Source organism: Athene noctua, chromosome 13 (genome assembly GCF_965140245.1).
Source record: "Athene noctua chromosome 13, bAthNoc1.hap1.1, whole genome shotgun sequence".
Taxonomy (NCBI): domain Eukaryota; kingdom Metazoa; phylum Chordata; class Aves; order Strigiformes; family Strigidae; genus Athene; species Athene noctua.
Genome location: NC_134049.1, coordinates 625,724 through 653,572, shown reverse-complemented (window position 1 = coordinate 653,572; position 27,849 = coordinate 625,724). Strand labels below are relative to the sequence as shown.

The 27,849-nt window shown below is 41.4% G+C and overlaps 1 protein-coding gene across 2 annotated transcripts; it reads left to right on the top strand.

Moving 5' to 3' along the window:
* The first annotated feature begins 221 nt into the window (after positions 1 to 221).
* AQP9 (aquaporin 9) lies at positions 222 to 27,509 on the top strand. 2 transcript variants are annotated; one of them, XM_074916961.1, is made up of 7 exons: positions 222 to 273; positions 555 to 683; positions 12,645 to 12,771; positions 16,303 to 16,440; positions 18,973 to 19,091; positions 20,716 to 20,933; positions 26,142 to 27,509. In XM_074916961.1, the coding sequence occupies exons 2-7, from the start codon at positions 582 to 584 to the stop codon at positions 26,302 to 26,304; spliced, it is 867 nt and encodes a 288-aa protein (XP_074773062.1). In that variant the 5' UTR covers positions 222 to 273; positions 555 to 581; the 3' UTR covers positions 26,305 to 27,509. The 2 variants fall into 2 exon arrangements, with proteins under 2 accessions (XP_074773062.1, XP_074773064.1); XM_074916963.1 differs by lacking the exons at positions 222 to 273; positions 555 to 683 and adding an exon at positions 747 to 833.
* The last annotated feature ends 340 nt before the right edge of the window (positions 27,510 to 27,849 follow it).

Below are 27,849 nucleotides of genomic sequence, written 5' to 3'. Positions count from 1 at the left end.
CAGAAGTGACAAGATAGGAGCTTTTGTTTACAGGGTGGAGCACAGCATTCTCACAAGCTTTCACTCTCTTTTACAACCTCCCATTGAAAAGTGTTTGGACAGCCAATAGTAGCATGGTTTAAATCCCAATCTAGGTCAGAGAGAAATTTTCAACCATTATTTTGTTCCTTACTTTGTGGTTTCTCTTTTTGCCTTTCTTTTTGATCAGGGTGACAGGAACAGCGTCTTATTCATTTTTACCAGGGAAGAAAAAAAAGGGACATAGCAGGAAAGGTAATGATTAATCCATTCTGCAAGAAAAAAGAAGTTCTGATGATGAACTACTGGTATTATCTAACCAGTATAAATAGAAGTGTACTCAGAGAAGGCACAGGATGGAAAACGCATGATGAATTGTTAGGGCATGTTGAGTTGGTTCTGTCAATGCCTGCAGTCAGATGATTTCACTGGCTGTACAAGATGAAATCTCATATTTCAATGTATAAGTAAAAATGTCAAAGTTCAGCTGAAGCAGGGACGAATACAGAACAAATTTTGTGTGTATTTGTAACTAGGGCACCAGAGCAATAGAGGAAGCCAAAATGAGCCGGAAAAGCAAAAGGAGTTTAAAGGAGAAATTTGCCTTGAAGAACAGCTTGGTTAAAGAAGCCCTCTCAGAATTCCTGGGAACTTTTATATTGATAGTAAGTGTCAGCTGCTTTCCTTTCTTCCTACTAATCTAACGTTGACAGTGCTTGTAAGGGGACGTGTATGCTTTTTCCTGTACTGTACCAGCAGCGTGGTTACTGCCTGACAAACAGTGTACAGCCTTGAATGAATTGCTTCTATTTATGGTAAGTTTGTAATTCCTTTCTTCACCTGATGTAATTATCGCTGGCTATTAAACCCAGATAGCTTTATGTATTACACTTGTCTGATAAGCATTTGATTTCATATAGAAGTAGTATTTCAGTAAACTACCACATTCTGAAAAATCCAGATATGCACAACGAATGTCAATAATACTTCTGCTTTTGTTTTTAAAAACTCAGCAGTTTATTCTGCTTTCATTTCTATGCACAACTTCCAGTTGCTTTAACAAACATACTGTATTGCACATTAAGAACGTTTTAGCTGAGTTATTTTCCTGTGCAAAACAGAAATTTAGGAGTGTGATTTGAAGTGAATTTATTGGGAGCTGCACTGCTGAACCTCCAGAGATTTTGTAAGTTAACTATTTTTTTGTTTGGTTTTTAACCGTACTACATAAATTGTATACAGTTGCTTGGTCCTGTAGTACTGCTACAATTTAGGTAAATACTAAAATTCCCCTTTTTCATACCCTCAGATTTTTTTTAAAAAATTTGATTTCTTGCTTATTTTTTCTGTGCAGTTTGCACTGGGACACAGAGCTCTACCCTGTGATTTACCAGGGTAGAGAGCAGGCTCAGAAGCAGAGCTGGAAGTCGAGCAGCTGGACTATTTATGCCAAACTCTTTCTTCCTCCTTTTAGTCTGAACAAGACAGTCTTGCTTATTGCTAAATATTTCATCATAGTGAAAGGACAAAAAAAATAAGAAGCAGGCATAGTACTGACATAGTATATTTTATAACTAACTATATTAGCTAAGTTTCAAGTAAGTAATCTAAAAAATTCCAGTAGCTCATAAAATACATGAACATAATGGTCTTTACTACACTTCAGCCAACTGAAATGCACAGGCACTAAAGTAACATTATTTTCAAATTTAATACCACCTATAAGACATTATTACAATAAGGAGCACATTTAGAAGCAAGGAGCACAAAGCACTTTACAAACATTAATGAATTAAGTGTCACAACACCCTGGTAGGGAGGGGAAATGCCATTATCTTCATTTTATATATTAGCAAACCTGATTACAGCAGACTGCACAGGAAGCCTGTGGCAGAACTCTGAATATAACCCAGATCACCTGACTTCCAGTACTCTGTCCTCGCCACAAGATCATCCTCCTCTTTCCATTAATACAATTAGGCAAGTGGAGAAAACGTATTAAAGTGCAGATTAGACCACAAATGCTATTATTTAATGTCCTGCAGCACAAGACTAAAAGGAAATGCAAACGCAGGGCCCATTTTCTAGTATATTCACCATATGAATATAGCAGAAATTGAAGCTACAAAATCGTTGTTGATAATCTGAGTTTCTCAATTCTATCTTACCTTTTCTAGTTTCAACCTTGTCTTAAAGCAGAGAAGAGCCTCACATGGACTGTAGTTTTTTTCAGTGCATGGATACCTCAATTTATGTTCAGACTGAGCAAGTTAGAGGCAGTACAAGGCATTTATTGTGAAGAAACTGTCTTTTCTGCTGTTATTTATTGCTGTTGCTTTTAGGCTCTGTCAGCTAGTAAGTAGTTTCTCTTTAAGAACAGATAAATATTAAACCCTTAACTTAAATTGGAGTTAATGAAAGGGGCACCCTGGTAAGTTGGAGGACAGGAATCCTTGAAAAACAGACACCATGTGTGCAAAAGAAGTAACAGCTTTCTTCAACCATCCTATTACGATGTCTTAATCCTGTTACAAAGTGAAAGTGAGGCAGGAGGTCCTGGCCTACAGCACAGAGCTGATTCAGATCTTTGCTGAAAGCTGTTTCATGTCACTGTGATGGGTTTTACAGGCTGTGGAGAGCACCTGTGTCAGGTGCAAGGCAGGGACGAACCCTTCGACTACCCGCAGGCTCCGTCTGGAAGCCAATGCTTCCTCACCATACCTATGTCTCCGACCAACCTGGCACCTCTGGAGTTAGCTGGCTGAAACTCTGTCCCTCCAAATCTCCTATTTCTATTTTTTCTGGAGAACAACATCACAGACCACATACTATTAAGAGTTTAAACTGCCATCTTCGGTAACTCTCAAGGCTTGCAACATTATTTTCCAAACTGGAAAATGTACAAACTCTAAGATTAATTTCAGGACATCTAGAAAGTGAAATCTCTCATCAGGCAAAACCCAAGCCTTCACCTGGGGGCGAGAAGGCTCTGCCTGCAATGTTGGGCAGATTTGAGACAATAAGCCTTGAGAAAGTTACTGGGTGTACAGTTTGGATAACATCTCTTGTCATCCCTACTTAATATGCTGTGGTCTGCCTTGCAGCATGGTCTCGGAGCACGTAAACCAAATTCTTTTCAGATGAAGATGAGCTCCAGAAGCACAGCAAATGTGCTGACCATTAACGGACGCTCAGTCCAGTGGGTCAGACTGCAGATCCTCCTGAGGAACCCCTCCCCAGATATCCATAGACAGGTGCTCTGAACAAGCTCTGTGCACTGCACCACTTGATACAGACACAGCCTGTGTGAGCCCCTCTCTCTGCTTAGCAAAGCACCTGATTTCAACCTCGGAGGGTTCAGTGAGAAACTAAACTCTGGAAACCTGGAAGTGCCCTGCTGTACAGAAGGCTCTGATGGTACAGATGGCAGCTGCCATCGTCACCTCTCTGAATAACCCTGATGGCGATGGGGCTATTTTACTCTTAGACATATTCTGCTGGGGGAACAAGTATTTCTTTCAGCATCAAGCCTTGAATTATTCCCCAAGGCATAGCACAGCTTCTGTAATGACGCTCCAGAAGGAGAACTGGGGCAGAAACCCCAAAATGTACAGTCCCTGTACACCCAAATGCAAATTGCATGTGGTTTTGGTTACACTGAGCTTTCGGTTACAGTCTTGAACGATATCATATTCACTTTATACGGCTCCATCAAGCTGAAAAACTGTTGTGCTTCACCTCTTATGTGATTGCTATAAAGCAATTTGAGTGATGCAGTTTAATGTAGCTTCCATTTGCAGTACAGGCAATGAGGAACACACATTGAACTACTTGTATTTGCAGATTATTTGTGAACTCCTGACCATTTCTTGCATTTACTTTGCTGCTGTCACATGGTAATGTGCCATTTGTAATTTAGAGTAAGTACCCATAGAGTTTTCAGTGAACATTTGAAAAGGATACAACTGTTTTCCAGGAAATGGATACTGAGTAACGTGGGGTTTACACCCTGTGTTTGGGACCAACTTACGGGACTGGTCCCTCCAGCCTACACCTGTGCGACAGGTCCCTGAGGTGGGTCCAAACGGGCCTGTTTGTACCGTGGTGGCTGAGGCCAGAGTGTGCACACACCTCCCAGCCTCTGACACAGCCTCAGCCTTTTGTAGCTGGGGCTGCCCCTGCGGCCTCCCTCGAGAAAGAGCTCTCTGGAGAGCTTTCTGTTCTTCAACATGGCTCCTGGTTCAGTACGTTTCCTCTTGGGGCTCCTGTGGGTTTCTCTGGGGGACAACATCTGGGTGCCAGCTCAAGAGAGTCAAGAAGCCATACTGTGTCAGGTAAATGGTTTCTGTGACTTTTCAGTGAGTCTGTCTGGAACTCACATGTCCGACTGCCTCTCTGCTTTTCATCATGCTTCTCTCCATATTTCCCCTTTGGAACTTGGCTGCGTTGCTCTCAAACAAAATGAGATTTACTCTGGCTTACATCATTAACTATATCTGAATTGGAACAGTTCCAAAAAGAGATGCCAAATGGGCCATGTGGCTTCCTTTACTGGCTACTGCTCACCTAACGTAGTTTGTATTTCATTTTCACTCTCAAGAACATCTTACTAAACACAGTTTCCCAGAAAGGAGCTGCACAGGAGCCAGTATCTCCTGAGTCCAGGGCAGCACACACTTCCTTGCTGAAACAGAACACTGGCTAGTATGTATGTTCCCATCCCAAAGCTCGACCTCCAACTGGAAAGGGGAGCCTCTTGCAAAACTCCCACTGAAGCAGATGTTTGTGTGTGTGTGTAGTGGATGCAGTGCATGAGCATGAACTGAATGCATGACACCCCAGGCTGCAAAGAGTCCAACTACTGAGAAGGAAGGCTATTTATCTTTTGCTCTTCAAAAATCTTTTTGTGTTTTCCTATTCTGACCACTTCACTATGTAAGTTATCTCTCCTGCTTTGTGGCAGAGTTTAGTCTTGCCTGAAAAAATCTTTAAGTATGACATTCCACTGATTTGCTCAGTCCAGAGGATTAAAATTTAAAGAACTTTTCCAGGGCTTTCTTTTTGTGGCCCTACATTCCAGTGCATGTTAATTACAACACTGTACAGTATTATTTCAAACATGAATTAGAATCCTCATTACATGTTATTACCACAATGAAAGCAAATGTAGCTTTTGATCATTTACTCCTGAAATAAGTTTTTAGCATTTAATACAAAATTACTGCTCAGAAATTTTAAACAAAGATAAATTCCACGTTCTAAATGTTTGTGAAAGGGAGACTCTTTCTTTGTGTAGGATGAAACTGCTTACAGCACATTTTGTTTAAGGTAGAAAATTAAATATCAGTAGTTTCTAACAGCTACCATGTTTGCCATCAGCAGAGAATTTCCTGGAGGACAGAATCTTGCCTAATTAGCTCTTAGTGAACTTAAGTTTGTCAAAGGTTATTACTTATAATTGGTATATGTCACTGAACAGAGTTTTAAATATTACATAAAGCTACAAATACCGCAGGCTGTAGGAATGTTTGCACTCTGAAAAGCAGCTCTCATATCCCAGAGATCCATACATTAGGGGCTCTAGAAGCAATACTGTAGTATGAGCATTAAATAATAGAAGTCACTCATGAATCTAATATAATAGAATTTAATCCTGCACTTCCACACCAAAGCTGCCCATCATAAGACGCTTCCTTGCCTTGTCATCACCAACTCGGAGTCCTTTCTGTTTCTGCAACTGTACCAGTTGCATACATTCCAATGACATGAAATTTTGCCAATGATTCTGCTGAAGGATGTGCAATCTCTTTCTCTTTTTTGCAACCGTATTAAATCGGCATTGCAAACAGACATCAAAGTGGTGACAAAGGCCCTTAGTTGTGCTGAGGTTAAGGAGGTGTTCTTCCACACTGGTATTATTTCTATAATTTTACTATTATCAAAACCAATTAATTTTTTCTCTAGACAACATTTCTGTTTTCCTGAAGTCAGTCTTTAATTCAGCTGAATAGTTAAGAATGTGAAAGAACTGAAAGGAAGGTTACCTAATTGTTCTTTTACTCTGAAATGTTTATTACTGCAAATAATTCGGAAAAGTCACAGGAAATCTTTTGTTTTCAATACAAAACTTAAGTTTTCCAGTATGTGACATTTTAAACTTTCAGGTGACTCAGATGTTCTGTGTTGCATGAAAGTTTTAAAAGAGAATTATCTTCATCTTTGCAACATCAGCCCCAACACATAACTCAGCTCTCACTGTTTAACCAAGAAGTTCCCGTAAGTCAAACTTAATTTTCCAAGACCTTTTTCTGTAGATACACTTTTTTCCAGAAAGTTTGCATTTACAGGACTGAAGTGTAGGCACTCTTCCTGAGCCTCACAGAAGACTCGCATCCTTCCAACATTCAACTGCAAAACTTGAATTACATTTTACAGACACAAATTTAGAGGCTGTTTTTTCAAAAGTTTCGCCAAATAGAAAAAAAGGTAATAAAGGTAGTAGCTTTTTAAAACTGCCATAAACAGTTGGAGAACAGAATAGAAGATAATAAATGCAGTTCGTGCCATACGGTGAGTTTATATCTTTGTGATCTCCACACTTCAATGAACCATTCTGGCTAAAGGTGAATTCTAGTGAGCTCTCCAGTCATGGTCTGGTTTAAAGGCAAACTTGACTCAGTTCTTCTAACCCATTCCTCAAAGGTTTCTTTAGTGTTAAAATCATTCAACTTTTTTTTTTTTTTTCTCCCCAACAGAAAACAGCTTAGGAAGAGAACATACTGAGGCTTTACTCATAACCGTGCACCTCTAACCATGAGGGCACAGCAAAGATCTAGCCACTCTGTTCCTGCACCCAAAGGAAACAGTAAAAGAAACAGATACATGTACCTTCATACTCCTAAGAGAGGACAAAAAACCTCCTTTCTCAGAAACTGCACTGCCTGCTCCTGTACTCTGAGTGGTACAATTCCTTGAGCCCTGTTAGACTAAACACATTTTAAGAGTTTAGGAAGATTTTAATCTTTTCAGTTGATGTAGGAAGAAAAGCAGAGAAGCACATCTCAACTCAAGAATGAATTAGTAACCTGGGAGGGAAGCAGGACCCCAATAGGCTCTTTTTCTCCTCACGGAGCTACTAGGTAAGACTTTCTTCCCTTGCCCAACGTTTTCTTCCTAGCCCCTTTACAAGGGGCCATGTTTTACTCCTGAAAGTTTGTGTCTGAATAAGAAATGTTTCGTTTCCTTTCTCTCCTGAATTTTTTAAACTTAGTAAAAAAATAATCTTTACTGAAGAAACTGACTCAAGCCAGTTGCCCTATATAATTCAGGAAATAAGAGAATTTTATCATTTCAGGATGAAGAGTATGCTATTAATGATAATAAAATATGAGAGAATGCAGGCCTTTGCATTCTCTCTAGGTGATTTCAAGCTCTTATGTCTCCTATTGCATGTGCAAAAGCAATAATAAAAATTTAAAAGCATCAGTTTATATAACACAGCATAGTCTGTCCCTCAATATTTTCACTGTATTTTTTCCCACAGAGCAATCTGAACTAAATCTTTATATGTTTTAAAAGCTTTATATACACAATTCATTCAAAGCCTTATTAAATTTACATTTATGTCTCCAAGTAGTAATGCTTTCTGTAATTAAAAAAATGGTTTCAAAATGGCAATCATTTTAAGGCTTATGTCCATACTATTTAATTAACTAAATGATATGGGGTTTTTTTTTCCAAGACCTTATTTTATTAGATAGCAAGCCTGAAAAAAATAAAGGGAAATCCATTTGAACCCAAGAGGATATTGGTTGTGTCCCAGGAGATCATCAGGAGAACGGATATAGTGACTTTTTTTATTACTCCAAGTTTGATTAAACCATAGTGTGGAGAAATCCTCCCCACCCCCACCAAAACATTTGATTAATGATAAAATAAGGGCCATGTGCTTTTAAAGTATTTAAAAATTACTGGACTGGTAAGCTGTATTTTTACCTCACCTTAAAAATTTTAAGTACTATATGATTTAACAAAAAATAGCAAATATTAAACAAGAAATTAGATTAAGCTTGTTCTTCCCTGGAAGAACAGGAGTCTCCTGCAACTTGAATTTTTGCAGAGCTAATGCCCTGAATTTTAGTAGATCTGATGTGTCTCTATTTTTGCTGCTGTTAGCATTACCGTCCCTATTGAAAGAATGCTTAGGAGCCCAGTCTGAATCAAGGCCCTGCGTAACACAGAAATGTAGCAAACATATGCCTCGTATGGAGGGTTGCTAATCCATCAGAAAACACCTTATTATGAAATGCAGTAGATAAATTCTTAAGCAGACTTGCTTTGTAAGTAAAGAGATTGGAAATGAAAGTGAGTTCTAAAACATGCCCCAAATTAAAGGCCTTTAGAAGGACATCATCAGTTTAGGAATCAGCCTCCGATCTGACAAGTTTATTCCCTACTTCTATAAGCAACACCTAAACTAACTGTCCCTGGAAATGTTAACGGGGGCGGGGGAACTGTACAAGGCTAAAGGAAACCACCACCAACCCTCCAACGTTCTCACGGCAGTCTTGGTCCAGGAGGTCCCTGCCCGCGCTGAAGGGCAAGTGCAACCCCCTCCCCAGCCCCGGAGCTCGCCGAGCCGGCCCCAGCCGCTCTGAGGGCGGAACGCGCCTTGCTCAGCCCGGCTGCGGGAGCGGGCCGGGGCTCCCCGCCCCAGGGCTGCCCCCCTCGCAGGGGCTCGCCCGCGGCCCCGGAGCGCCCCAGGGCCGCAGCCGGGCGGGGAGCGGGGAGGAGGCGCGGGCCAGCGCGACGTGCGGGGGAGCGGCGGCGGGGAAAGGGGCGGGCTGCTCCCTACCCGAGCAAGGCATCCCTACAGAAACTGACCTGTGGAGGATCCCCGGAGGCTCCTCAGAATTAGCTGTGGCTGTTGCAGTACGGTTCTGTCCTGAAAAATGACTAAGATAGAAATTCTGAACTATTTTTCTAGTGTTTCCCGATTGGAAGTGTACAGCTCATCATTAAAATGTGGGGTTTGTAACTGCTGAGTGTACTCCCCGTCGCACACCGCAGCCCCGTGTCCGTGTAGAGCATCACCAGCGGTGGCCGCTGAAGCCACCCTCTGCCTGCAGGGACGGCCGCGGCACCTCACCGGGGGACGGAGCTCAAAGCACACACCATCATCTCCACACGGCCAACACGCTGGAGACTTGGCTGCTGCTTTAACGTTACAGTGCTAGTGGGCAGCTGAATGCACACTGCCACTAGATCTGCTCAATAAGAAGGGGCTTTTTTGATACAAACATTCTGCTTTGAGATGTCTAAAGCTTTACAGGTCATATAGGAAAAAAACCACATTCCCTAAAATTTTAGATTCAGATCTGTCACGAAATCCCCTTTACACTGAAAAATGCTATTACAAGCGTTTGTAAAAAACCTGAAAATAGCACAGACAGAGGTAAATTCTCTTTATTCTCTCTGATGAGTGGGATAAAGTTCTGCAAGCTTCCAGGGAGTAACAAGACACTATGTTCACTGGAGACCAGTTGCTTTTGTTTCCTAACATTAGCCTTGTTACCCAAGACAAAGAGAAGGATGTAATGTCTATGAAGCAAGTTTTTTTTGGCAGAGAACATGCAGACAGCTATTCCAAGTGAGTACTGAAACTACTCCAGTAAATTTAAGCAGATCAGGCTTTAGACAACTGCAAAGATGAAAACCTGGTAACGTAAGATAAGACAAGATAAGATAGAGAGATCTGGCTATACTCTGTAAATGAAACCCCCATCGACTCCATGTGCTTCAATCAATGAGTTTGTGTGGGTGCAGCTGATGGTTGAGCTTAGCCTAGGAATTTAGAATATTTAGTTACAACTTGATGATCTACTTGGTCTTAACTCAGCCAAGCAAGGATTCACAGGGTATTAGATTGCTGCTCATGTAATTACATGATTAGGTGACAGTTTCCAGTTATGTCAACCTAGCTACAGCAGGTCTGAGAAAACACCAAATGGGCCTGCAGTAGTGTCCATTCGTCACACGTGAGCAGGGAGCCTTTCACCAACGCCACCAAGCAGTGCAGCTGTGTTCTGGCTGGCTTGCAAGCCTCATTCTTTGCAGACTGGACAAAAAATGGAGTGTCTGGAGTTGCGTATTTCACTATGACGTGGAGAGCAGAAGCTGTTATGCAAGAGGACTCACAGTTTTTTCTGTATGATCCTCCTCAGTTCTGGTAATCAGGGAAGGGAGGCCACAGCCTCCTCCTGTTATTTCCTCCTCTCCTGTGAATTTGTAGTTGATATACACAGATGTGGTTACTGTCCTTTATCCCTTCTATACCCATCTCCCCTGCTCCTCTTTTTTCATCATCCTTACAGAAAGGGATAATATTTTCAAGAGAATGGCCTTTCCTTTGAATCTGCACAACTCTGTCTATGCCAACTCAGGACACAAGTGCACACTTGTAGATCTAGCTGCTTGCCTGAAGGCAGACTGCACCCCAGAGTACACGGCACCCCACACCAACCTACTGAACTTGCTCCGTATCTTTCGTGAAATCTTGCTCGGTGCAATTTCTGGAATACTCCCTTTGAGAAGTCTGGAAAAGGAAGGCCAGCGCATGCTAACTCCACCTCCTCTAGACGAGTGCCCTAATTTTAAACTTTATAAATTCCAGCATACCCATTCTTTCCACATTAATTAAACATATAAATACATGATGAGTAGAATTGTCTCATATGAAGTTTTTAAAAAATGTTATTTCAGCTGCAAACAACTAAAAAAGCATTTGTTTTGGTTTTATACCTGTCTGTGCATTTGGGCTTGCCATGAATGGCTAGGTATGAGATACTAACAGCAGTGAGAGAAAGCCCAACCTAAGCATATATCATCCATTGCGCAGCAGCTGACTGCGGCTTGGAATAGGTCTCGTAACCTTCAATTATCCAGCCCAATAACCTACTGCTATCTAACACCACCCTACCCTTACCCAACCTGACAGCTGTAACACTCTGGCACCAGACAGTGTTTTCTTTGCTTGCACGATTATAACCTCAAGGCAAGACCTGCACCTGGGTATATGACACAGTCTCAGGGCACTTTTATAACAGAAACTCCATCTGCGTTGCAAAGCTTAATTTTATTGAGAGCTCTTCTGTCACATTTTGGTATTAGCTAAAACCCTCGGGGAAACAATGGAAACAAAAGTATGATCTTGCCTGTTTAAATTGCATCTATTCTAGCAGGACTTTCTTGTTAAACCTCAATCACCAAATACTTTTGGCACATTTCTAATGCAGGAGATTTTCCCATTACTTTGCCGTTTCTCAATGCAACTGCCTTGCAACTGAAAATAAGCATTTCTAAAAGAACTAAATTTTACACATTTAAATATGCATAGTTAGGAAGAATATTTGCAATACAGTCGTTGGTGACACATGCTATGGCAGAACACAAAAGCAAAGCAAGGAGATTAACCAAAGCAACTGCATTGGCTAAGATGGGATTGTTTTGTAGGAAGAAAAAAAAATCATATTCCCATGTACCATCAAAGGAGGAATATATATATTTTTTTTCTATATCTGTATATATCCAATTTAACATCCAAGTAATTAAGGTTGCTCAAGATAAATCTAGTCACATCCCAGAAATGGTATGATTCAGGTCACTTACAGTTGCAGAGAAGCAGAAGTTTTCAGGCTGTAGATGTTAATTGATCTCTCCCATAGTGCGTTGGGTCCTTATTCAGGAAAGCACTTAGGCATGTATTTAAAATTGAGATTTTCAAAGGCGGAAGTTGATTTCTGGCAGAAATGGATCAGCTAGTCTGTCTTAAACTAAAGTCCTTTTGTACCTTTGAAAAATCTTTCCTACCAACTTTAATCAGACCTAAACATATGCTTGAAGTGGAAGCTTTAGGGCTGAATAAACATCATCTTAAGCACACATTTAAATGTGTTGCTGAACTTCTCTGTGAGGGGAACCAACACAAAATGGAGGCTAGTTTAAATCCACTGAGAATACTCCATTGTGAATTATTCAGGTATTCCCACTTCAGTTAATTGTTCAAGCTGGAGAGCCAGTGAAATATTTTGATAGACCAATATATGATATCAAGGCAGCATAACAGTAACACACACTCCAATCTCCAGAAAGTTGTCTCATCCAGAGTTTCAACATTAAACATTAAAAACTTTGTGAACTATCTTTCATAACTTTTATAGTAATTATTTTCATTGCTTATAACAACAATCTGGAACTGAAAACTTACCACAGAATCAATTCTCTCTTCGCTTTCAGATGCAGAAATTTGTTGTAGAGGCTGTGGGATCTTGTTTAGGCTTTAAGTTCTGATGTGCATCCCACCATTGTACTCGAAAACTGTTTTCTGGGGAGAGAGAGGTCCTTGTTAGCAGACATTCTTCCTGGTCACAGAGCAGGGGAAAATAAAGAGCAAATGTTTATTGCAGCAAAGGCAGCAATGGCACACATGCCACTAATCTCAAATTCTAGCATTGTTTCAATGCTTAACGACATTTTCAGCTATACCTGGACAGCAGCAGGAGTTGCAAACTAACCAGTAACATTTGACAGACACACTCATGGTTTCACGTTTCTCTCTCAAACCACAGGCCCTTGGATGTGGGTGTGTGGGGCAGGCTGTCCTCAGCAGAGGAGCCCATGGTGGCCCCATGACAGTGTCAGTTGGATTTGCAATAGCAGTCACCATGGCAGTGTACGTGTCTGGAGGCGTTTCTGGTAAGTGACCTTTTTTTCTTAGACAGCATTTATTGCCATGATTTTAAGGCTCTCTTATTAAATTACTTCAATTTTATGGTATAAACCACCGTGTATCTTGCAAGCACCATTACAGCAGAGTCTGGATCAGAATTTCTCTAGTAAATCTTTTGTGTTCTTGTCTCCTTCTATTCTTTGTGTTTGACAAAATCTTCCACCAAATTTTGACCTGAACTACAGTGTGCAAACCTTGGCAGACCTCTGGCTTTTATGGAAAGTGGTCAGTGCAAACCAGAAATCTGCTTGTTTTTTCTTTGAGAATTCTGTCAGTAGAGGTGATCCTGGACAGCACATGCACCGTGTTTAAGGAAATAACCATGAAAGGCTTACAGAATCCAGCAGTCACCAGCTAAAATGGTTGCCAGCTAGGTAGAAGGTGGAATGACCCACAATGAGCAGGGTTCACCTTACAAAGTGCAGTTTATCCCTTCATGTCCTATGACAAGCAGTAGCAAGTCTGCTCCTGTCTGCTTATTTGCAGAGGCAGCAGATCGTAGAAAGCAGAAACAACAAAAAGTTCCAGTACTAGAGATACATTCTGTGATACACTGTCAATGTACTGTCATTGCCCCTTGGCTTCTGCTATAACTTTTCCTCGATATATATTGGTCAGGAATCTTTCTTTTGTCTGTAGTTGGGCTAACTAATCGGTGTCTACATGTGCCATATTGGATGGTGCTTTGTCTCCTATTTCCACCATTAGTTTGGCCAAATTAATATCAGAAACACTAGTGTAACTGCTTTTAACATTTAAATACTCTCTTTAAAATAGAAAATGATGGGTTGTAATAATAGCATTGTGTATTATAATACACAATACTCCATGTTGTCTGGAGTTTATATTACCCTCTTAAAGGAAACAGTGCAGGTGCACTCCAGCTCCCACAAAGGCATTTCTTACCCTTCATGAAGGGGGTAAAGCCGAGCTGGGCAGGTATAACTGGGCTGTTATAAATAGTTGCTGTAGCAGAAATTACTGTGGTCATTTCTCTTCTCTTCTACAAACTCTTTCACAGAGACACCATGCACGAGCAGGTTTCTGTGTTCGCATTAGACAGTGTCCAAAGCACAGCGAAACAGGCAGCCTTGTCACTGCCACTGAGACACAGCACAATGGTGTCACACAACGTTAATTCAGCAGTACATTCCTATTATCTGAACAACTTTAAACTACAGCTTTTGGTTCACATGTAGGCAGGTAAACTCTTCCAATGCAGTATCATGAAAAAACCTCTAAAGACACTAACCTGTCCTACACTGGTATCTTTAAGGGATATTAATCTCCATTATACAGAAGATTAGAGTTCAATCCCAGCAGGGCAGAGCAGTTGCAGATGTTGCAGTATTGTGCTTCCTGTGTTTTTCCCATGACAAAGGATTCTGCCTGCAGTGCGTTTTGTCTGTGAAAGAATGGGAACAGATATTTCAATAGGCTGTGGCTACCCAACATATGATTACTAGTGAACGCTTTGGAACATCAATTCCTATATAGGATTTGTTAGCAAATTCTGGGGCTCTTTGGCCATGAATTCTCATGTTTAAGTACCACGAAAATGTTTTGCATCAGTTCTTCATGAAACTCTGAATTCATGGTAACATAAAACATATAGTCTGCACACTTGGTGAATGTAAGCTCTTTCATCTAGGAAAATTTCTGCTTTTGCTTTTCCTCCATCTAAATTTCCCCAATGTCTAGATAGTTTCCCACCATTTTTTCCAACTTAACATTTTGAACAAACTCAGGACTGTGATCACAGAATGGAGAACACGCTGTCCAAAGCAGACTTTTTGTTGTTGTTAACCAGGAAACTACCAGTGACACAGGAACCAAGAATCTTTTAACTCCCCTATGTCAGCACAAAAGTCTTCAACTAGCCTTTTCCTTTCCAGATTTAATGCTAATCAGACATCTCTAATACTATCATGACTTGTCCTGGCCATCATAATCACCCTGTATTACACACAGGTGGGGAACAATATCAGGTGCTGAAAGAAAGGAAAATTATTCATTCCAACCAGAGTAAAGAACAAAAGACAAGACAACAATTTATCAAAATTCACATGAAGGGCTGTTAAGTAAGGTGCCATCCATCTATTTGCTCTGTGCTGAAAAATTTGAAACACAGTGAGGAATTCAAAATTAATTCAAGACTGGTGCTACCAGGTCAGAGTTTTGGAAATGATACAAAGAAGTTTTTATCCATCTTGTTATCTGTGTTTGTCAGTTCATTATGTATCAAAGGTGCCTGGATTTCATAAGATAATGACTCACTGACCTGAAGTGCAAACAAACACAGAAACTGTACATAGAGGTTCTTTCTCCATCACTAGCCTTTGACAGACAAAGGTCATGCTCTTTTAGTCATTTTATTAAAGACAAAGGCCATTTTTTTCTGATAACCATACAGGCTGAAATGAGACTTTACCTGGAAGGTAAGCAATGAATCTGCTATGTCTGTATTTTTACTGTGGAGTAAATTTCATTGCATCTGTTTATTTATCCGGCAATTTGTATTTCTTAAGTATCAATTACATATTTGTAAAAAATTAAGTTTTCCAAAAGCATTCAACACTTCTTCCATGTTGAAGAAAGATGTAGAGGGAAGTGACTAGCACAGGACATAGTAAATATATTTTAGAAATAAAAATTGCCACAAAGAATTCCAGTGTTGTTGAAATCTTTTCTGTGTGAGAGTTCAGGTGTAGCTACTCCTAAATACAAAGGAAGGAAATTCCACAGGAAATAGAACTCTGTTTCAGCACAGCTACTTTATCAATTTCCTTATCATGGACCTTTCTTGGAGGGTGTAATAGCTTGATGAAAATGAGTGATGAAGAACTATGCACTGCTGTCCCCAGATCCCATCTAGGCATAGCTCACCAACAGTCAGCATGAAAGCTGGACAGCCCTAACATGATTTTATTTTATGTTCATGAAAACTGAGTTCCTAAGTAACCCCAGGTTGAAGATGGGGACGTAAACATTACTTAAATCCAGGGTACTCCAAATCTGCCTCAAGATACATGATCAAGCCAGCAATAGTCCTTAATCTTAATACATGCCCACTAAACTGAAGGAATGCTCTGCTGCTCCAATCCTCCCTTAAAAATAAAAAGCCAAAGCCCTTGAGGTGAAAGAATACATGCAGAATGATGGACCTTCTCATCAGAGCTGTTAGGGCAGATTTAGACTTTTATCTAGAAAAGCTGTATATAGATCTATAGATGATGTACTGCAGGACAGCAGTCTGATAAATAGCACAGTCTGCAAACATCAAGAGGGAAGCCGGATCTTGGTGGCTTTCCCCCCTCCTCCCTCTAATTTAATCCAATTTGTTTCAGTTTAATTGCAGTCAGCATTTAATTGCAAAATAACATCTAGAAGAGCATGTACTTGTCTCATACTCAAAAGTGCCCACGTTTTTACATGAGAATGGATGAGGATTTGTATCCAAGTCATCCATATGACTTATTTTGTGATTTATTTTTCAGGTGGTCACATAAACCCAGCCGTTTCACTAGCCATGTGCGTGACTGGAAGATTAAAATGGACCAAATTACCAATTTACATATTAGCACAACTCCTGGGAGCATTTGTTGGAGCAGCGGCTGTCTTTGGGATTTATTATGGTGAGTACACCTTAGACATGCTCACAGGACAAACGAAAGGTTAGGCAGGCTCTAAGGCCCCAATTTTTCAGTGAATGCCAAGCAGGCAGAGGACTGTGTTCACACAGGGCTAATGGCAGGACTGAAGCTAAAGCCATAAAGGAGAAAGAAAGAAGCATAAAGAGTTTGAAGGGGGGAAAAACAAAAGCCTCAAGCATTCCAGGTATCCTACAACATTTATGAAACACTAATACTCTAGGAAATATTCTGAAGTTTAGAAAAACTATTCATGGGAAATCAGATACTCTGAGATCATGTATTTCTCAGTAAGGATTTTAAATTACTTAATAGCCAGGATATAGGGCTATTCATCTTCCAAGCAAATTAGAAACATTAAAGACGTGATCCAAGTGCCTGTAGGCAAGTATCACCAACATCGTTCACTGAGATTACAGGATATGAGATCAGGTCCTTCCTGACTAAACCTCAGACCACCCTAGAGAGGTAGCTCTCCAAAGCAATGAAGTCCAGGTAGAGTGATAAAGGAGTCACATATTGGAAGGGGAAAAAAAAAAATAATTTAAAAGTCACCCCTATCCTTGAGGCATATTTTTCTTACACGGTGTGCCACAAAAGGAAAAAAACCTTAGAAACAGACTCTCTGACTTGAGGAATCCATTCAGCCAGAGCTGAAATTTGTTCCAGTCACCTACTCCAAAACTGGGCTTCTACCAATCCAGTCCATCTCCTCCAAAGCCTCTCTTACAGGCATTATGCCTGCAGACAGGGGTGGGTCTAGGTGCATCAGAGAAAATAAAGATGGAAACGTCTGTTACAGATCAGCAAGGATCTCAGTACCAGTGGTAATCACGAACAGAAAAATCTTTAGGAACTGTGGTAACTGTTCTGGATTTGGTGGGATTTGTTTGGGGTTTGGGGTGGGGAGGAGTTGTTTGTTTTAAGGTTAGCACTAGAATTTGGAGACAGTGGGATTCCAGAACAGGATTTCCATCTGAATCTAAATCCTCCTCAAGCCAGCCAGGATCAGTGCCGTGGCCAGCGCGCAGCAGCACCTCAGCACGCAGAGGGCCTGGGGGTGGGCTCGCTCTGCTCTGCCGAAGGGCAGCAGTAGGCCAGGGAGCCGAGAGAGGGAACTCAGGGCTGGGGTTAGGCTTAGAGACTTCTTCCTGCTATTCAGGAGTCCTATCTCTGCTCAGGTACTTTGCGCTCCTCTTGTTCTTACTAATTCCCAAACCTCTTCCATACTTTTTCCTTCTTGCAACTTGCAGGAGTGTCCTGTACTCACTGAGGTCTGCTCAAAACTCACCGGTAGGAAAACAGACACAGGAGCTCAACACCTCCCTCTTCCCCATACACCCAGATCTGAGCTAGGTGCTTTCATTGCCAGTGAGGTCCCTGAAGGACTGAGGGAATATATATGCTAGGCTGCTGAACATGAGGCCTTTCTAAAGGTGTACAAAGCAATTCACAGCTGGGAAATTTTATTTTCCTTACCCTTTTTTTTTAAATAGTTAAATTCAACAAAATAATCCAACACTGCAAAGTAGACAATTAAATATTCTCTGCACCCGTGTCATGGCCTTAAGCAAAGGTAGAAAAAACATGGGAAAGGAGAAACAGATTTGTCTGCTAGCTTTGGGAGAAGCTAATGATTCTCACCATGACTTCCAGGGGAGATGGGGAGCTGTTTCTTTACTCACAGGTATCACCTCATCACTGGATCCACTAGTAAAATAGTCATAGCATTTGTTATTTTTGTCTGTCTATGCAGATTTTTGAGTGCTTCATCTTAGTGCCTTCCTCTTTATATCATTTCAGGGCTTGCCAAGGCAGCAAATTATTCTGACACAGAAGTCATATTATACTATTTAGAATAGGCTTTAAATATACTAACATAAATATACATGTATTTACAATATACATAAACCTTTACAATATATATAAAAATACACTAACTTAAATATACCAAGAAGTGAAGTTTTGTGGCTAGTCTCTCCCCTCATATCTCGGATGACTAGCGTAGCAGTTGGGTGTAAAGCCCATGCAGAGTGAAAAATTCAAACTCCTTTAGAAGAGGAGGTCTCTCAGGAGAGTTCATTTCCAGAAGTCATTGCACAGCTGACAACTGGAATAGCAGTAATTCCTGGTGACTGTGAACCCGAAGAGCACAATCAGGACGCTCTGCATTCTACAGGGCATCATGCCAAATGTGACACCTCTTACAGAATAATGCAACTGCCTTCAGAATCAGAAAATGCTCCTTGGCACTGAGTTTGGAGCAATGAGCACGGGAAAAAACAGTCCCATTCTGAAAGATGTGATACATAAACAAATACTTCAAGGCACAGGAGGAGAGATGAGGCAGGAGGGTGTGGTTAGTGAATCACCTCAAATCTGTTAACTGTGCTCCCAGAAAAAAACAATTGGTTTCAGTTGAGAATGTGAAGTGCACAGACCTATCACATGTATTCTAGTCCTAGAAAACCCAGTGCTTATAGGAAAGTGCCACCGGGTAATGGCTGTTTCCTACAGATGCCTTTATGGAGTACAGCAACGGAACACTGGCGGTTACAGGACCTAATGCAACAGCACATATCTTTGCAACGTACCCAGCTCCATATCTGTCCCTCATAAATGGATTTGCAGATCAGGTAAGAGCATTTGCTGTCGTGATTCCACAAATTAAACATACTGAAAACAGTGAAACCAAGCAGTAAACAGAATATATAGGTCTCCAACGGGTATGCTGAATCTCACTGGTCCGGTCATACATCACTGAGAACGACGCAATGAGAATGCAGTGCTGTTTGAGGGGGGTCACATTTTAGTCGTATTTTACAAGCAAGATAATTTCAAGTTGTTCTTTTCACATACATCATATTAATTGTTGCACTCTACATGTATTTGATGCCATATATGTAAAAGGTTTTCCCCAGCATAAATCAGTGCTTCTCCATAAACTTCAGAAGAGCTATGTACATAAAAATCCAGCCCATTTTGTGAACCTATTATTCCTTAGGTAATGCTTACGCAGCCAGTTTAACACATCTTGAACATGTGAGTTTTCTGCTACCATAAGCTTCCTCTCCAACCTTCTCTTTGCAAATAGATTTGTATTATCTGTTATTTTTAAATGACTGAATGTGAAAAAATCTCTGCTTTATTTCCAGTCTGTATCCTCTAATCCCACTTATCCAGCAGTGAAAAATGAACTTTCATATCTTCTGTCTACTTCTAATCAATTCACCTGTCATCTTCAGGCATACCTGAAACTAATACTGCATAAGTAAGTTATGAAAAACTAGGGATAGCTGGAGCACAGAAATTCCTTACGTAAAGGACTTGAAGACTGTGCAATCTAGCTTCAAAAAAAACCCAAAACATTTTTTTAAATTTTGTAAGAAAGACAATTCTGATCTTTGGATCAGTCAGTGGACTTTTCCATAAGATCTTTTTACCCATGGATGTTTTAGACAAAATTATAAACAGATGAAATAAAAATAATTTTTAAAACCTCCAAACTTAAACTCCTTTAAATCAGTACAGAAACTGAATGTTTTGACATCCCTGAAACTTCTGTCTGGTTTCCCCAAAGTTAATTATTAGCAAAACTGACATTTACAAAGCATTTGATTTAAGCAGAGCAGCACTTCCATCAAAGTAATTCCAAGAACATTTCCTTCAGCTCAATTCACGTATGCAATAAAGAGTTCACTTGAGAGTTACACATGCAACCTTTATTTAGGTATTTCCTACTTTTTTAACTGCTCAGTTTTGATTTTTTTTTCCTTATGATATGCAATACCTGAATAAAGAGGTGTGTATTTAGTCTAATTTAGCAGAATAAGCTACAGTCACCTAAACCACTTTTGTATCAAGGTAACTGATTGTATTACCATAGCAAAACTACCAAAAATCAAGTAAATGGAACTGTTACATTGACAGGAAAAGATGTGGAAACAAAGCATCAGGCCTCATGCAGGAGACTGTGTGAATAATGCTCTATTCTTTCCATACCAGGTTGTTGCAGAATGTTTTTTTTCAAATGTCCTCAGCACATTTCTTGTCTTTTTCTTTCAGCAAAAATATCAAAACTTCTCATTACTGTGGGGTACAGAGGCACTGGGTTCCCAATTCTGCTACTCTGTATAGTGGGATAAATCTAAATACCAGCTCTAAGCCACCACAATCCACAGAGCTGCCATAGCCCCTCTTTTCATTATTGAAAGGAATTTGCACATATTTATTCAATATTCTTTTCTTTGCATTGGCCAGGTGATGTCAACAGCTGTTCTTCTTCTGGCTATATTTGCTATTTTTGACACCAGAAATAACAGCGTACCAAAGGGCCTGGAGCCAATTGCAGTAGGACTTCTTATAATTGTTCTTACTTGCTCCTTGGGAATGAACAGTGGCTGTGCCATGAACCCAGCCAGGGATCTGGGCCCAAGGCTCTTCACAGCCATTGCAGGATGGGGGATGGAAGTATTCACGTGAGTATGCCTGGATTTGAAGTAAAATGCTCTTGGCTAAAATTGCTTCCTAGGAAAGTAAGGTCCTGATTCAACATGGTACCAAGTCATACTTCAGACACATATAGGTAATTCTTTGCATACCAGAAGCAGCTATTCACACACTTTAGGCCAGACAACCTCTAGGAACCGAGCTTTATAAAGGATTTCCTGCTCCTAAGGCAAATCAAACACACATTATCTCTAATATCAATCATTGTTTCAAGCAGACCCTTCCTGAAATATTAGAGATTCTTAGAGGTCACTGAAAATATAAGAGTGCTTTCTTCTCTTGTCCTGCAGCTTTCACAAAAAAAAATGAAATCGTGAGAGAGTTAGGTGGGAATATTTATTGGGTGCTGTAAAAACACAGACATATCAGATTGATCTGGCCTATTATTACTACTGAGTTATTGCAGAAACATACAACAATCCAACAGCCTGACTTCCTGCCTGGCAGTGAAGGAGTGAATGAAAGCTCTCTTCATTTTCCCACATTTCAGAGCACAATCACAAATCCCTGTTGCATGCGTGTGTGCATGCACACACACACTCTTGGCTGGCCAAATGCACAGCTAATTAGTTGCACATCAAACCCACAGTTTACACACATCCAGTGTAAGGGGCACTCTGGAATATCTAAGTAAGAGTAATCTGTCATCAGGAGGTAGATATTTTGGTTTATTTTTGTATAGTTTGTTTTTCCAGTTATTTACAAGTAGGAATCCCCAGAAGTACTGCAGAGCACTGGAGAGCTCCAGTTAACAGAGGTTTCACTCTAGCTACTTCACCAAGTACAGATAATCTGTATTTATTTAGTATGACTCCCATCTATACATATCATGTGCCTTAGTAGAGGAGAGCAGTAGCAAAGCTTTTCTTGCACCAGAAAAGCTCAGCATGGCATAGAAGAAACAGAGCCACAGTCACAGCACAGCTGGATCCAAAGCTCAGCTATAACGCAGCTCTGGCGAGCCGCTGCTGGGAGGTCAGCTTCCTAGCCCACTTGCCTCCAAACTTGTCCTCCCCAGCAGCTCTTACCACTGTACTGTTAGACTGTGCTTTTTAAAAACAGCAGCACACAGATTCTCCTCTCCTAGGATTCTTCTCTCTCATGCCTATTTAATTACAAGTAGTTGTTGACTATGATGTTGATTATAGTGTCATGTGCTATAACCTGTAATTGTCATGAAGTTGGCTGTTACATTGCTGAAAAAGTTTGGAAGCCTGATTGTACGGTGGTCTAATCACAGAATACCTATGAACTCCTCTCCAAAAGTAAGGTCTTACTCATTTACATTTAAGGAATTACAAGAAAACTTTAAATCTGTACAAATACGGGCTCTTCCCTAATTTAGTTTTAGGATTTAGAGAGAGGGAATGCATTCCCACTGTAAAGACCATACAAAGAAATTTGAAAATGGGAACATAAAAAATGCAAGATGAAATTGTTGATCATTGTCAGAATAAACTTAGAGCAGTCTCAGGGGTGTATAAAGTTGAGAAAGAAGTCTTCCTCCCTGCCATCAGTTATAAGGCTACAGCTATAACCAATTCAAGGGAATGATACAGTGGGAATATGTTCTCATCTATTTACAGCACAGATCCAGGTGAGACTTGGGAAAAACTTGAGCTTTGTCAGGTAACTGGAAGCTTTAGCTCAGTAACAGGCCATGGGAGAGGTCTGAATGATTGTGGATGGGATCCTGAACCACCTGATGCTCTGCTGTTCAGTGATGCAGCAACAGTTGACAGCTAAACCTTGGATGTCTCAGCTTAACTGGAACCCACAACTTTGAGGCAGGTGCTTAAGCTTCTCCAGTAAAAGGCATGCCCAGGAACCGGGCCCTAAGCGTGAAACCTCCACAGTGCCACGAGGGGAGTGCTGCACAAACTGAGCCATAGGAAACCCTGAAGAGACACTGAACGTTCACTGGAGTGAGGGCGGAAGCACCTCACAGGGTGACCGAGTCTCACTGTCTGAATCCGTGGGTGTTTGGGTGCTGCCTACAGAGCAGGCAGGACCACCAGGAGAGCCTTGCACTGGAATAGAGCAGATACAGAAGGATGAGACGAATCTACACTCTGATACCAAGCAAATACTGTAAACACTGAGATAATCAGTTGACAAGCAGAAAGTCCCCTCTGCTCTTTTGTGCTTGCAGGTCTGGCTTTATCACCTTCTCAGGGAGGGAGCTGTGACTAGACTACGAGGGAGTTCTGCTGGGCCGCAGAGTTGTGCAGGGAATAGGAAGGCAGTTCAGCAGGGGTTTCTAAATATTGCTGTTCTATATTTTGCACAAAGGCACCTGAAGGAGCAGTTTCCCTGAGAATCAAGCCAGGGGACACAGGGTATGGCGTGGTTTCCCCAGCCAGTGCAGCACAACAGCCAGCACTGAGACCTGCTCCTGCAAACTGCTCCTCAACCTGTGCCACGGGTGTCACAGACAGCAACTGTCCCCATCGTTAGATGGGGCTGGCTTCACAGACTTAAGTGTTTCTAATGTCCTAAAACTACAGGAGTTTTCCTTAAGCACATGCTTAATATTCTAATAAGCTTAAGAAAAGCTTTGGGTAGTGAAGCTTTGTCCGTAGCGAGAGACCAGCCAGAGCTCTGGGTACAGACCCCAGACTCCGGGGGTCGACAAGCGGAGCAGAGCACGAACCAGCAGTGGGGAAGGGAGAGCGCCACGGGACAGCATCGCGCCTGGCGCCGGCCATAGAGGAGCCCCCCGGGTTTCTGGGGGCTGCCCGGGCACCCTGCGAGGCTGGGGCCGGCAGGGCCGGCGGTCAGGCCCGAGCCGGGGCCTGGCTCGGCCAGGGCTGGCGGAGCGGCGGGGCGGAGGCGGCCGCCGCCGGCGCGGTAACGCTGACACCTCGTGGCCGCCGGCCCGGGGACGAGTCGGGGGACTTGTTGGGAGGGGTCAGGAGACACCTCTCGTCTGCACAGGGACTTGGATGGCACAGTGGCCTCTGAAATACCCTGCATGCTCCCTGGAGCGTGGAACGGGAGCCAGCCACCTCCCCACTGCCGAGAGCCTGGATTACCCCAGCATTTCCTAGCGCAGCCGGTGTTAGCACCCGCAGCAGCTGCCTAGGTGAGACATGGATCTGCAGCTCTGAAATGGGACAGAGTTCTCAGCCCATGCAGCTTCTACGCTGTAGTTTCCCGGAAACTTCTGCAGTTCACCCAAGTGCTCTTGCCAGGCCTGTGCGGTGCCTCCTCCCCTCGCAGGCAGCTCCCTCCTGCCCTGCCCACACCAAACCCCCGATGCTGACAAGGGCATAGCTGCGTGTTTCCCCGATAACTTGGCAGCAAAGCTGTCAACTAGCTTAGAGCTGGGGCATAAGGGAACTGAGGTTACTTCAGTGAAAGGCGTCTGTTCTCGTCACAAAGTTCTGGCTCCCGTGTCAGTGAAGGAGGACTGAGTGTCATGGAGACTTGTAATCAGCTGCGTCCTGACCCCATTTCAGCTTTGGCATTGCCCTCTACAGAGACTTTACAGCCATCATCTTAGCAGAGGGTGTCTAAAGTGCAGCTGACAGCAGCTGCTGCAAATACAGGCCATGAGAAGGTCATGCAAGAGTCAACAAGGCGCGTGCCAGTTCAAGGAGCAAGCTGAGAGAGAAACCTGCCAAGAAACACTTTGATTATGTGCCCACGGGCACACACGGGCGCACACAGAGGAAAACATGCAAGTGCTTGATACAGACTTTCTTGTGCTGATTAATTCAATAAAACCTTAGTCCATGCTTGTTCCAGAAATTCAGGGGCTCAACAGACATTCATGACTCAACAACAAACCTCTATAAACTCAGTAGAACAATAACAGGAGTTATTTTATATCCTCAGGGCAAAATATAAACAATTCCAAAGACAAAACATGCACATCCAAGGCATTTCTGAACAAGGAATAACACTATCATCAGTAGGGCACTGTGATATTAGACCTGTTCTATTCTTGTGTTGTGACTTAACCACAAGTTCACGTCTGCATAAATCTACACAACTAAGTGCTGAATAATTATCTTTACAGTTTAAAAATTCCCCTGGCAGCTTCCTGTAAAGTTTCTCTCACAGATGAAGTTGTTGCTTTATATTTCTGGGAGGAAAAAAAATGTCACTTCTCCATTTTCTGTATGCATGAAATCAAGGTGGGTGGGTTTTCACTGCAGACTCACATATTCAATTAATAAAGCATGTTATCAAATCAGAACACCTTCATGCACCAGGACAGTTAAGAAAGCCTCTGCTCTGAAACCAATACTCAGTAATTTACTGTATGAATGTGGACCTCCAAGAAAGGGAGCACAATTCTACAAGCCCAAGTCTCCTGCATAAAGAGGTTGTTATTTGTTGGTTTATACCATTTAATGGTGGACTTATTTCTTTTAAAATGTTTCTAAATCTACACATTTAAAATTAAATCCTAATAATTGTGCAAAGTAAATGTAACCATTTCCGTGGTGCCAATATGCTGGAATTTCTTACTGAAGAAAGCAATTCTAAAAAGGTAAAATTTTAGGTATATGAAACTTCTAAATGCTTATTTACCTCTTGCTGAAAGATCCCACATTTTAAACACAGTGCTAAGACACAACATCAATGAATTTGATTCTTGACCACTCTAGTCAAGTATAATCCACATGACAGTCACTGGTATATTACATTCCTTAAGGCATATATATTTACTCAAAATCAAGTATAATCTATTATACTTGTCAAGAAGAACACTGTATAGACTATTGCAGGCTTGAACCTGCAAATCTCCGTGCAGATGAGACAACCCATTTTTGCGACACACATTTGCATCAATCACTCCTGAAAACCTATTCATGAGCATCTGGCAGCAGCATCACTCCAGACTGCTGTGCAATAAATATGTCCCTGCTCATTGTAAGTCAGTGAATCCCATTTTCCACAAGGGAGAAACCCAGAGATGCAGTAAGGAGGCCGTATCTCCTATGGTGCAAGTACAGCACGGGCACCAGCATGCCTGGGGGTTGGTACGCAGCATTTCAGTCACCGCAGGGGCAGGACAGACAGGGAAGTTTCTACAGAACTGTGAGACAAAACAGGAAGGTCTACAGTAGAGTGTCATGCCACTGTATTTGTTTACTGCCAAATACAAGGTAGGACATTCACTAGAGTAACAAATCATGATAAGTCTTGGGTTTTTTGTCTTGCAGTGCTGGAAATAATTGGTGGTGGATCCCTATTGTTGCACCTATGTTGGGAGGTGTACTTGGAGCAATGATCTACATTGTTTTTATTGAAATTCATCACTCAGATACTCAGCCAGGAGAAGAAAATGATGTGTATGATAAATACGAACTGACCAATATGGAGTAAGAAGTGAAGAATTTTCTCTTTCATTTTGTTGTGCAATTTTTACACAAATGATTGTTTGGACCATTTTATAAAACCTCTATGCCTCAATTAGATATTCACATTTCAAAGCAGAAAAATGCATATAGAAGACAAGTTCAAAACTGACCTCTTGCCATGAAACATTGCACCAATCACTGGAGACTTGGGGGTGGGAAAGGTAAATCGTTGGGGTTTTTATATGGCTTTCAGATCAAGTTATCTCCTAGATTAAATCGTAGTGAGATGATGCACTGACATGTTAATTCAACACATATGATCTTAATCGCGTTGCCTAATTACTTGAAAGAAGATGAGATATTGTTATGAAACTGCATGCATAGGTAGTTAATTGGTTTAGTGCTGAATTAATGTGTAAGAGCGTCACTCACTTCTTAGAACCATTATTTAAGAATTACTTGTCTGAAAATTGAAAACAATACCTGAATTGCCTAAATGTAAATTGAAGCAGTTTTTAATAACTTACTAAATTTTTATGGAGCCAATAACTGAACAGCAAGGAATCAACTCATCACTGATGAGATTTAGTAACCCAGAATACGATCACAACTGGTAAAAACTGTGTGTTAAAGATCAACACCAAAAAGACAAAGCTGCACTTCTGCACAGGTTCTTCATAGCAATAATGTTCAGTTATTTTTAAACTATTTGCTTGACCTTTATGCTGCCCAATATTAAAAGCCTAGCCTAGATTAGTAATCTGAACCTCTTCTGCTTTGCTTTCTGGATGAAATTCATTCCTGTGGAGATGGGCCAGCAGCAGAGGCTTACATTGTGCAGAGGTCAGCACAAGGCCTATTTCTGTATAAGCTTTAAAGAGGCCTTCTGCTGATGATCTACACAGGGGGATTTAATCTGCTTTGTGGGAGTAATTTTTATTTTGGTAGCAGTAATTAAAATTAGAAACTGGTCTCAGAAGTAGTCCTAGATCTGAATTCCTCAAGAAAGGCCAGCTCCACTTCAGAGTTCTGGGGCATGGCTTCTCTCTCACTAAAGACAAGTGGTTGGAAATACACCACTTACTAAATATCCAGCCTTGAAAAATGAAAGTATTTCTGCTTAATCATTGTGAATTGAATGTATCCAATTAAATAAAAGTTCATTTCTAAGATGTATACATAAACACATGGTTGATGGTAGTGATCATGAATAAATAGACATCTTATGCAGTGATGCTGCTGAGCTATTTTCATGGCAAAACTCCAGCGTACCATTTTAACACACTCGTTTTTAGGGTGCTCTTCCTTTGGATTCCTACTCTGCTCCCTAGAATTCCACACTATTTTCTGATTTCACTCCTGAAGGGAGGAACCCTTTGTGTTGCCAGTAATAGCCCATGCACTTTGGTGAGGTAGCCACAGAAGTGGTTTCAAAAATGCTGTGGTCAGAGTCTGCCTCAGCATTTGGGCAGATCAAGCCTGTGTCACAGCACGTCTTTATCATGCTCCCTGGTACACCACTCAATTCATGGCAACAAAGAGATAGGATTAGCCAGTCAAGCAAAGTTCT